The sequence below is a fragment of the Aphelocoma coerulescens genome, chromosome 2 (genome assembly GCF_041296385.1).
Source record: "Aphelocoma coerulescens isolate FSJ_1873_10779 chromosome 2, UR_Acoe_1.0, whole genome shotgun sequence".
Taxonomy (NCBI): domain Eukaryota; kingdom Metazoa; phylum Chordata; class Aves; order Passeriformes; family Corvidae; genus Aphelocoma; species Aphelocoma coerulescens.
The window spans coordinates 124,875,367-124,887,375 of NC_091015.1; the positions used below are offsets into that span (position 1 = coordinate 124,875,367).

The 12,009-nt window shown below is 43.3% G+C and overlaps 1 protein-coding gene across 3 annotated transcripts in view; it reads left to right on the plus strand.

Annotated features, from left to right (window-relative positions):
* Positions 1-256: 256 nt before the first annotated feature.
* Positions 257-12,009, plus strand: part of MAPRE2 (microtubule associated protein RP/EB family member 2) — a 98,740-nt gene continuing 86,987 nt past the window's right edge. Inside the window, exon 1 of one of the 3 annotated variants that reach the window (XM_069004709.1) lies at positions 257-296. Coding sequence is in view for 1 of the 3 variants with exons in the window: in XM_069004704.1 (XP_068860805.1) it covers positions 10,898-10,969 (72 nt within the window). In the remaining 2 variants the exon portion in view is untranslated. Of the gene's footprint in view, positions 297-10,817; positions 10,970-12,009 lie in introns of those variants that run through there. The other 2 variants (XM_069004704.1, XM_069004707.1) reach the window with 2 other exon arrangements.

Genomic DNA, 12,009 nt, shown 5'->3' on the forward strand with positions numbered 1-12,009 from the left:
AACAAAGTAGTAATAATAATAATAATAATAATAATAATAATAATAATAATAGTAAATGCATCCAGGCGCGGGTTGGTGTAGTCGATCCCCATCGCGTGGAAGCCGCCCGGGCGCGATGCTGCTGGCAGGGCAGGGATGGGCACTGTCCCGCGGCTCCGGTGCCGTGCCCGGAGCGGCTCCCGTGGCACCTCCCGCGCGGGGCGGAGCGGAGAGGGGCGGGCGGACAAAGCCGGGCTGTCAGCGGGCGGGCGGGAGAAAGGAAAAGAGGCGGCGGCGGCCGGCGGGGAGCGGAGCAGGTGAGGCGAGAGCCGGGGCTGTGCCACGCTGGCACCGGGAGCGGCCGGGAGGTGCCCGGAGGTGCCCCGCGCCCGGGGGCTCTGGCGGGGCGGGCGCGGCTTTGTGCGCTCCGGGCGAGCGCCTCGCCCCGCGGGGGACGGGACGGGCGCGATCCCTTCACCCGTGGGCAGCGCGGGGCGGAGGGCGGTGATGGCCGGCGCTGTCTGATTCAGCCATTGCCTGGGGGGCCGAAAGTACTTTGGGGAAGGAGAGAAGAGCTTAGTATTCCCTGCTTAAAAAAAAAAAAAAAAAAGGAAGTGAAATTTCAGCGCTGTGACGGTGCTAAAACAATCTCCTGACTCGAACCGAGTCCGCTATCCTGTGGCAGTGAAGCTGGAAAAATCCCATGAGTATTATGCTGAGTTGCATCACTAGAGAGTAATTAGTATTTAGCGGACTGAAGGACCGAGAAGCGTGTTTGTGTGTTTGTTTTGTTGCTGTGACTAGTTGGGAAGCAGAAGAGTTGTTGGCTGGCTCTGTGGTGCGCTGTGTTTATGATTTTAAAATCCTTCAATATATAACTAGTTTGCATGTCCCTGCTGAGCTGCAAGTATCCAAAAGAGCTTCTGGTAACAGAGGCTTGAAAAGGGAGCTTTCCTTCAGCGTGCTGCATGGTAGGAAAGCTTTGTGATAAATAAATCCTATTCTAGGGAAAGCACTTAAAAGCCTGATGATTCAGCATGCTGCATCCACTGACTAAGGGTGACAGTTCCTGAGAGGAAGGATGCAGCACTGTGGGCAGATACAAACATTACCTGAAGCTACAAGCTTCCCATGCAGTAGTGCCACACGTGAGGTTGTGTCAAAAATAAAAAAATGAGTCTCCCCCCCTAATTACCACCAGTTTTTCACTTTAAACAGCTTCTTCTGATAATTCAAACAAACAACCCTCTGGTGTTTTCTGTGGTGAGTGAGTTACAGTCCTTTTTGTCATTGCTTCCCAAAGGGATAGTTGCCTTTTATCTGTGGCCCCAAACTGTGTAGCAAATGAATAGAGGCTAATAATATAATAATATTATAATAATAGCTCATAACTTAACATAGCAAGAAATCTAAAGCTGTAAAGAAGGCGAAAACTTTTTACAAGAAATACTGTGACAATTTTGCTGTCTTTTAAGAGAAGATAAACACTGAGACTGAGATGACATTTGAGAAGTGGAATAGCAGAATAGTATTTCAAACAAAGCCTCATGCAGCTCAAAGGTTATTTTGGTAAGTTGCACTTGTTCTTCAAAAGACAATCTCTTTTAAAAGTCAAATGAACCGTGTAAAAGCTTGTACAGGAACACTGTTGTGGGGTGAATCTAGTTAGGGTTCTCACTGCTTCCTTGAAGAGCTAAGTATTTAGAAGTATCATCTCAAGGGCATGTTGAGGTATTTATTATTCACCAGCTGTATGAGCAACTGTACACACTGTCATGTCAGGATGCCCAGGTCACGAGCTGAATGCTCTCCAAATCCTCGGTGTACACAGACTCACTCTGTGTCTTTTCTCTGAGGTACAGGGACTCCTGCTTTAATCCTTGTTTATGTCTTTATGTGCGGGGTGGGCCTTTACCCAATGAGTGAGAAGATACAAAGAGCACAAACTGTCTTTGTCTCACACAGGGGTTGTCAGCAACCACTGCTGACATTGAATGGCTTCTTGTTAGTGAAGCCCTTGCAGTGAAAATCATCCCTGAAGTGGAGGGACAGGAGGGTTATGACCCCTTAACTCACCTACTGCCTTATCATGTGGGTGACCTGTTTGAGTTACAGGAAACTCTCCATCTTTAAAAAAACACTCAAGATTTATGGCACTGCTGCAATAGTGAAGTTTCAGGCTGTCCCTAGCAGGGAAAGTTGACTGAGATGCTATATAATCTATTTAGATTCAACCAAGGGCTTCAGAAATTATTAGCAATTGACTTTTGAATTTGACTTTTCCTGGAGGCAAGTGTGGTTTCTTTCAGCCTGCCTCGAACTTAGCCTACAAAATCCATGAGCTACTTCAGTTTCCTAAGGAGAAAAGATCAGCTTATTAAGAGAGGAAGGGGTCAGAGAGAGCAGCAGGTGGGGCACTTAATGTCTTGCAGGCTTGGTGTGTATGCGACACTGATGCCTTATGGAGATATTTCAAAGATAGGAAAATGTAAATAGTTTTCTATAACCTCACTTTGTGGCGTGTGCCATGGGACAATGGTATAACTTGGCCAATTGTCCTGTTAGGCTGTATCAGAATGCCTGGTGGTCAGGTTTGGTCATTTGGTGGTGTCTTCTGCTTGTTTAAAACTTTCGGCATTTGGCCACTTAACCAGGTACCTATTCAGGTGCCTGGAGCTCCTGGAGTTGGTCCAGCAGAGGGCTATGAAGATGATCAAAGGGCTGGAGCATCTCTCTTATGAGGAAAGGCTGAGGGAGCTGGGCCTGTTCAGCCTTGAAAAGAGATGACTGAGAGGGGACCTCAGCAATGTCTGCCAGTATCTGAAGGAAGGGTGTCAGAGGATGGAGCCGGGCTCTTCTCGGTGGTGCCAGGCGATAGGACAAGAGGCCATGGGCAGAAACTGAGATGCAGGAAGTTCCACCTGAACATGAGAAAGAACTTTATTGTTCAGGGACCATGCAATGGAACAGATTATCCAGACAGGGTGTGGAGTCTCCCTCACTGGAGAGACTGACTCAAGAACTGGATGCAGTCCTGTGCCATGTGCTTTAGGATGACCCTGCTTGAGCAGGGAGGTTGGACCAGATGGCCCACTGTGGTGGTTTTCCAACCTTACCCATCCTGTAATTTTGTGATTCTGTGATTCTTGAAGGTTAAGTCCTCCTGTAGCATGCCCCTTCCTCTGAGAAGCAAAAGGGTCTCGTGTGCCACCACTACTGCTTCTCAGGCAGGAGAAGCTTCCTGTCGACAAGGGCAGCAGGCATCACTCACTTGGGGGGACATTGTCTGAAGTGCATTGGAAATAACCTGTGCATTGATGATGCTGACTGGTAGTCTTGGGCTGGGATAGTTATTTCAGCCTTATGATTTTGTTTGTAATGGCCTCTATTAGTTTTAGTCTGATACTCTTAATCTAAGGCCTCTCTCTTATGATAGAACTCTCAAATCAGGTTTCTTTCAGCTCTTACATAGTCCAAGTATTCTCAACTATTTATCATTGTCTCTTCTGGCTATCTGGCATTTTTCTGTATTATTTTTGAAAATTCTTTCAAATGCCAGTGAAATATTTGGAGGAGTTAAAAAACAAATTATATCCTCTCCACCACACCACACCCACCCTCCCAAATGGATAACCACAATAATTTATTGTTGTGGTTTAACCTCAGCAGGCAATTAAGTACCATGCAGCAGCTCTCTCCTCGCCCCCGCAGTGGATTGGAAAGGAAAAGTAAACCTTATTGGTTAAGAGCAATTTAAGGTTTGAAACAAAATATAGTAATAATAACAAACTACTAATATTAAAATGCTGTCCTTGCTGTACTCCCTCCTGGATTCTTGTGCGGCTCCTCAGTTGCAGAGCAAGAGACACTGAAAAGTCCTTAGCTTAGGGTAAACACTGCTTAGGAATAACCAAAACATCCGTGTGTTATCAACATTATTCTCATTCTAAATCCAAAAACCAGAGCACAGTACCAGCTACTAAGAAGAAAAAGAAATCCCTCCTACCCAAACTGGGACATTTAATAATTGAAAAACAAATTTGTGGGCTTTCAAAATTACTAAAACTTTGGCTGAAACATATAATTCAAATTTACCTTAGAATAGCTTTTATCCTGATCCTTTTTCCCTTAAGCCTTGCAACATTGAAACCTTAATACAGTCAAGTTTTATTATTTAAATAGCTTAATTCCAAAAGAGGGAGAAACATTAGACTAATGCAATTAGGTGAGTGGAATGCATTTTTCCCTCAGGCAACTCTGGAGAGTGATACTATATCATGTTAAAAACTGCAAGTGGTTGTGTCAGAGCGAGTTGGGCTGGGCAGATGTTGGCATGAAGCACGGGCGGGAGAACTCTCTGCACAGCTGATTCAGAGCCCCAGTGGGAGCATGTTGACAGCATTGCTCTGAGTCACGGGGGGCCCAAAAAACAACTCTGTCATGATGGCACACACGGTGGTGTTGGGTGAAGTTTAAGTGAGATCCTGAGCCTTCCAGCACCTTTATGTATAATATTTATTTTACTGCAGGTACAGGTACACGTGTGCGTACATAAAAGTCTGTTTTGGCCCAGCTCCTCTGAGCAAAGCTACGACTGCTAATGTGAAATCCTTGCAGTTTCAGTGGGGCTTGATTTGTCACTGGTGGAAAGGTGAGGGGATTTGGGCAATTCCCTGTACGGCTTTTGCCATGAGGATCCTGTGTATCCTCCCTGCTGACGGCGTCCACTACCTCTGTCTCCAGGAGCAGTGAACCTGAAGACTGAACTCTGGCAGAGCAATGGGTGCTCTCACGGCAGCAAGAGAAATGGGTTTAGTCTGCCTCCAGGAAAGGTGGGGAAAGAGCCTCAGGCAAGGTGTTGCTTTCAAGGGGTTTGAAAAGACGCTTCACTGACTGTAAGGAAGCAGCAGTGACTTGTCTTCTGCCTTTGGGAAAGTCAGATGACAGGAAAGGGTGCTGGCAGCAGGGTTCAGGAGCAGGGAGAGGAGAATGCTAAACCTGAACTGCAGGGAAAGGATCCCAAAAACAGGAATGTTCTAGGAAAGCTGTCAGGGAAAGCATTTATCATATTATTATTTAATTGGATCTCAGAACAATTTCACATTGTGTTTGTCCCCGATGAGCTGGAGCCCAGCCCCGGCGCGCAGTCGCAGGACAGGCAGGATTAAGGCACAGACCTGTTCTGGGAGCAGTGCCCAGTGTCAGCAGCCAGCAGCAGGGCTACCCTGCACTATTTATATTACGGCCATGACCAAAAAGTGTTTTAAAAGTACCAAAGGAAAGCAATCCTGCTAACAGAGCCCCTCTAGCAAGAGAACGACTTCAGGAGGAGCAAGTATGCTGAAAAATGATCAGCAACTGCTGCCCTAAAGAGGGGACATTTCTTCACAGTGCTCCAAAAAGATGCCCAATGGTAGTGAAGAGGAGGAGGATGTGATAGAGAAGATGAAAAAATTTGTGGGGAGAGCCTCAGTGATCCTGGCTGAATGCCTCCTCGGTCCCAGAAACTCTTTGTCTCTTGTGCTGAAGAGTTTTACAGTCAACCACTGGGCCTTTAAGGGCCACAGATTTCAAATTTGTCCTATTTAAAGTTTAGGAATGGTTCTCTTAATAGGAGCTTAATCTTTAACCTGATCTCTTTTGAGAATGGCTCACCATGTTACTTTTCCCCCTTCTGGGAAGAAGCCAGTAGTATTTCTTCAGCAGGGCAATTTCAGATATTGAGTACACCATTTATTTGAGTCTACTCTTTTCCTTAAATGATAAAATTAGTAGGGTCCTAACACTGGATAATCTACCATACACATAAATGAAAAACTTCCAGGTTGGTCTAATTACCAATGCCAAACCACATAAAAATATCAGGTTGTCAGAAAATAAAAATCCTGCATGAATTTGACAGGTAACAAGGATGTAACAATAGAGATCTATCAGCTATAAGCTTCAGACACCTAAATTGTTTTAATCTAGTAAATCTTGATAGAATCATTACAGTCCACAGGGGAAATCTGTCTCTCGTCTCTCTGCATGGTTAGTTTGTACAACCTGTAATGTGAAATGGCTTACAGTAGAGTTTTATTAAAATAGGCTTTGATCTGATAACCATTTTATGCCTCAATTAATACTGGGTTGAATATAGACTAGTAACAATCTCTTCAGAGAGTTTGAATGACACTGCAAGCAAAGTGTCACGTTTTATCAAAGGAAAACAATGTGTTTTGTTTGGCTTTGCTATATTCAGACTGAGTAGAAACACTCATTCTTGAAGCTTCTTTGCAATATGGCACTTGAAACTAACCTTGGATCTCATGACTCGTCTCTTCTGGGATTGTGGCATCCCTTACAGTTCTGAATCCAAGAATATTTGTGAGCCAGATGCAAAAACACAGACTAAGAAGCAAAATGGAAGCAATAGATGAACACCTCTCTTGATTTCCATCAGAGTCTGGAATTCTTCCTGTCTGATATTAGTTCAGAAGACACTGTCTTGCAGGAGTACCTGAAAATGCAAATATTGTTTGGCAGCGTTTAAGTCTTGTGGATTTAGTGGCCAAATAAACACATTTCCAAGCACCTGCAGGTATTGTCTGCTGTGCTTTGTAAAGTTGGAAATGGCTCCCTGGCAGATGGCATGAGCACATTGTTAGTATTAATAGACCCATACACAAGGAGAACAGGGGACTTCTGTTGGTAATTAAGCTAATCACAGAGGCAGCAGAGAGCTCCTGTCTCATCACTTATCACTGCTTGAATTTCAGCTACCAGACTGCACCAGCAGAGCAAATAGTTTCCTTGGCATTTGATGCTCCCCAATATTGTGTGCTTTGGGGTTTCCCTGGAGTTGTAAGTAGTCAGGGTAGGACATTCCACTCATGCAGCTCTGTTCCACTTCAACAGGTTAGTCTGCAGGTCTGCTATAAATCTAAATGATTGCCAGACAATTGGGTATTTAAATCCCCTGACACAAATAAAGTGTGCAACATAAACAGACTAACACTTAAAGCTGTTAATTTAGTTCTTTTCTGCTAGTTTTTGCATCTTTTTCTTGCAGCTCAAGTTTTCAGACATTATTGATGGCAGTAACTTTTTATAGTCAGTGCTACTCCTTTCAACTCCATTAACCCTTTAATTCCCTCATTAATTTTGATGCCAATCATAATAATGGGAAATATTATCAAAAGAAAGCAGGAAATTTAGACGTACAAGAGACGTACAATTGGCAATTGGTTGTGAACATCTTTGTTTCATTAGCAAGCCCCAGAAATTTTCTAGGAATATACATTTCTGTAGGAGAAGGGGTTGTGGTGTGCAGCTGAAACCAATCTGGGGAATGTCCTAGGAAAACTGCGCTTGGTGAAGTTTTGAACAGGAGCTCTAGGTAGGCTGTCTCTTGGAAGACCTTTGAAGGGCCGATTAAATAATTCCAGATGATGACAAAAAACTTTGTTAAGAAAACAAAAGATCTGGGCCTCCAGCCACTTCAGGGTAGTTGGTTTTGTGCCTGGAAAGAACCCTGCATCCATGCACTGCTGCTCTCAGGCTGCTCCTGTGGAGTGCCCCTTTCTTTCTCATCTTACAAGATGATCTTACGAGATTTTTCACATTCTTTATCTGTGATGTGTCTCTTCCCCTGAGCTAGCTGCATCCTGACTTCACCACAAAATTGGCACTAATTCTATTCTGTCAGTTTGCTTTTTAACTTCCTCTGGCCTTTGCCTGAAAGGATCCCCCATTTTTCATAGTAACATAGAAGACATCACAGAATGGTTTGGGGTGTAAAGCACCATTAGAGGTTACCTAGTTCCAAGCCCCCATCTCTGGGTGGTCTTGGACCACCAGCCTTTCGGGTAACAGCGAACACGCTGACTGATTGTGCCACAGAGACTCCCCAGTCATGCTGCTGTGCACCTGAACCCCAACTTTTACCAGGTAGAGCCTTGGTTGCTCTTTGACAACTCTCTCTTGTTTCCCAGCCTGGCCATGGGTTCAGTAGGAAAGGGGTACCACAGGTTAGCCTTAGCCCAGCTGTGCAGCAGAGCCAGAAAATGCTGTGCCTGACCAAGAGGAATGAGAAGCAGCCTCTGTGCTCAGAGGTTGAACACACTGCTTTATCAAAACAAGAACTTTTGATTTAGGGGGACCATGAAGAGGGAGGGGACTATGAAACAAATCAGGACTGAAAGTCAGTCGTAAGTTTTCTCCTGAACATGAAATGTCAGCAGGCAGATTAATTCTGTGCTTTAAAACATTGCTTCCTTGCTAAGTACAGGCAGATTTAGAGGAGCTCTTGTAACTGTTCTTGCTCAGGAAAGCAAATGTGTTTCTAAGGCTGGCCTTTGCATGGAAGCAGCTGGCAACAGCAGCTGACATTATCAGTACTGACATTATCAGTACAGGTACTGCTGAAGTGCCTCCTCAGTAAAGACCAACCCACCAGCCCCTTGCTTGCAGGCATCTACTCACCTCTCCTGCTTTTGGCTGCTAAAATATGGTCTGGTCACCTAAGTTTTAGCGATTTCCTCTGGTTATAATGGCAGAAGGTATGATTACACTTACAGCTGCATAATGCTGTGTTTGCCATTATTTTATTGCCAACAATAAAGTAGCTCTGGCAGGCAGTGCAGGTGTGCCATCGTCTTTGTAAGAGCTGTTGGTCATCGTCAGAAAATAAGGCTTCAGACTTCTTTTCTCCATGCGTGGTGATTATTAGGAATGAATCCCAGGCACGGAGTGTTTTATCTATTGATTTTATTTGCTAGCTGCTACAGATGAGACTATACTCCATTTCACCATTTCAAGTTTCACTATTTGGATATAGGTACCACCAGCTGAAGGAGCAAGTCCTTTGGAAGTCAAAGCATCATCTCTGGTATCTTCCCAGTACTGTATTTCTAAACAGAGCATGGTTCCAAGCCCTAGCCCAGGAGGTGCATCTGTACAGTGTGAACTGCACTGAACACAACATGCTGGTACTCCTACCCTGATTTCTGCTCTTGCTCATCTCCTGTGTTATTCCTCCTTTCACCCACACCTGTGGGTTTGCCCATTCTGTCTGGGAACATCAATTCAAGAGAAGCCAAGAATGTCAGAGCTGACCTGTTTAGTCAGTCATTGCTGAAGTGGAAAGAGAGGAAGCTGGCCCAGAGGGAGCACCTTTGCTAGAGAACCTCACAGATTGGAAAGAAAATGAGTTTGTCTCAATTTCTCCCAACTCTGAGTTTCAATAGAACTGCTTTGTTTTCTCTTGTATGCTATGTTTGTGACCTCATTCAAAATTTATCTTTTCCTCAGAATCATCAGACTTTCTCTAAGAACTGAAATGGTTTTATTAGCCTTGGAGAATGCTGCAGAGTTTCTGTATTCACATACAGTAGAGCATGTGACTACAGACTTCCAGCCACAGCAAGAGACATAGGTATCTGTCCTTTAAATATGGATTTTAAAGTCAAAGATGCTTTATCCTGCCTGCAGAAGTACAAAAGCAGTGAAAAGTGAATGCTGTAGTTTATTATGCAACATTTCCTGTTGCAATAAAGGTGGTTTTCTTCCTTCGTCTGACATCTGGGAGTGTCTAATATTGAAGTAGAAGTTCCACATGGATATGTATTTTTTAAGCACCAGTTAGTATTATCAGACAGAAATGGCCTGGTACTGTGAAAAGGGATGAACTTTCTTCTTGTAGTACTCTTTAAAGTTAAGATTTGGCCCAAGTCACAAATTCTCAAGAAAATACCTCTGCTCTTTGTATCAAGATGGAACAATCACTTCAGCTTAAATACAGGAAATGTTGGGTATAATAGTCATTACTTGCACAGATCTTGTTAACAAGAACATAATTTCCTAATCGCTCCCTTGAAAGCAAACCCAGATGATAGAAGCATAGTTGAACTCCTGCCAGACACCTCAAGAACTCTTTATTTCACACCCAGCCTCCTTCAGGAGTGCCAGGATAACCTCAACTATTCAGTGAAAAAGAAACCCCAAATTTAAGCCCTGTGTTTATGGTTCCTCATACTCGTATGCTTGAACAGTTGGGATAATACGAAAAACTAAGAGACAGGAGTGCAGCCACCTAGATGTGTTTGTATTACCCACCAAGGCAATATAAAACTGCAGGCAGTATTGCCTTAGTGGCAACATCCTAATCCATTGGCCCACCCTCTTGAGTTAGGCCTTGAGAGAAAAGAAAGTTGAGGGGTTTTAAAATATAGAGTACTTAGAGGACAAAAGAACAGATTCTAATTGTTATTGGTGGCCCCTCCATAGTGAAGGCGTGTGTGTGATTTAATGAGTCATGCAAAGGGCTTTTGTGTTGCATCATCTTCACTCTGGAAGTGATGAAAACAAGAGCCTTCACTGGTGGTGGAGGCTTGTCTTGAGGTGATGCAACTGGAAATTGTTGCAAGTTCAGAGATATGCTGCTTTTCAATATAATGCATCTCTAGTACCAATAAACACTCCAAGCTGGTAGACTTCCCTGAGGTTGTTACAACACTGCTTTTAAAAAGCAAACAACTGAGCAAGTTCACCCACCAGATGTTTGCAGACCAAACACCAAGATGTTGCAGGAACTGCAAATATGGGACACAAATTTAATTTTGTCTACATTTTCCCTATCAGCTTGTGAAACTGTCAACTAGTTATCTACTTTAAAAAAGAAAAACAAACCCAAACCAGCACATGATAAGTTGATAAAATAATTATATAGCTTCAGAGAAGTGGTGGGGTTTTTTTGGGTTTTTTTTTTTTTTTGGTAGGGTTTCTAAATAGGATGAAAGGTGGAGCTAGTTATTTAGCCACACCCATGGTGAGGTTTATAAAGGGAAGTTGTCTAAGGGAAGCTCTTTTCTACCAGTCTATGACAACAGGCAGTTTCATTTAACTGGTTTTTACCTTAAAACATAATACCAATCCTACCATGTCAAGGCTTCTTAAAGGTTCCCGTACTGGGGATACTCCTCTAAATGAACCTTTGAGACAGCAAGGTAAGGTAAGTCATGGAGTCTGCTTTACTACTTTAATTCCTTTTTTACACCTAATATTTCTCTGTCAGAGAATGGAGTATTACTGTCATTTCAAAGGCCTGTGTTTTCTCTGCCATGTGTGATTGAAGTTTTGTTCTTTATAGCTTTGTAATCCTGTATCTCTAACTCAAATGGAGAAAAAACAGCCTTAAAAAAGCATCCCCAAACCTGGAGAGGTTGTTGGTTGTCATAGGGTAATTATGCTTTCAAGACTGATGACTTTGAGGGCTAGTTTGCACCACCTGCCCACAACACTGAGGTTAATGTGGCTGTTGTAATTGTGCTGCTGTTTGTCAGTCATACCAATATTAACTTCTCAAGCATACAAATAAAAGATATGCTATGCTTTATTGTGCAATTGCTGTGGCTTAGTCATGACTTTTTGATACACCCAAAAATCCTGCTATAATTTTTGTTTTCTACTGTATCACAGTTTCCTTATATATACATGCACAGGATTGCTTATGAGTTACTCTGTTCAGCAGAGGCCTCATGAGTGACTGTGGATGTCCCTCAATGAGATCAGGTGCCATAAAAGTTTGTTTGCTCTTGAACACAGGTGTTCATGTTGGTACAGTATTTCTGAGGACAGGTCTCTATCAGTTTACAAGATGTCTGAGTGAAATCTTTCATAGTCTTCAACTGAAGTTAAATGTAGTGTATGAAAAAGTGATCACAACAATGCAGGGGGTGTAGCATGGATGTGGCAAGAACACTGGTCAGCATAAAAAATACCTATCTCATTAAACTGGTTACCTAACTCTGGGCTTATTGCTGGTGTGATGGTAAAGCAGAACTGTGAGGAATTGGAGAGCAGGGAATGAACCTTGAAAGTACTTTTTAGGAGCTCCTTCCAGGCTTCTGGGAAAATGGAAGGAAGTGTGGATGGATTTCTTTGAAAACTTAATAAGCAACCAGATACAAGTGTCTTAACTTTCTTCCCCAATTACTTCATCTGTACATAACTAGATCAGAGAAGAGTAATAAGTTTTCTTTTACAATCCTT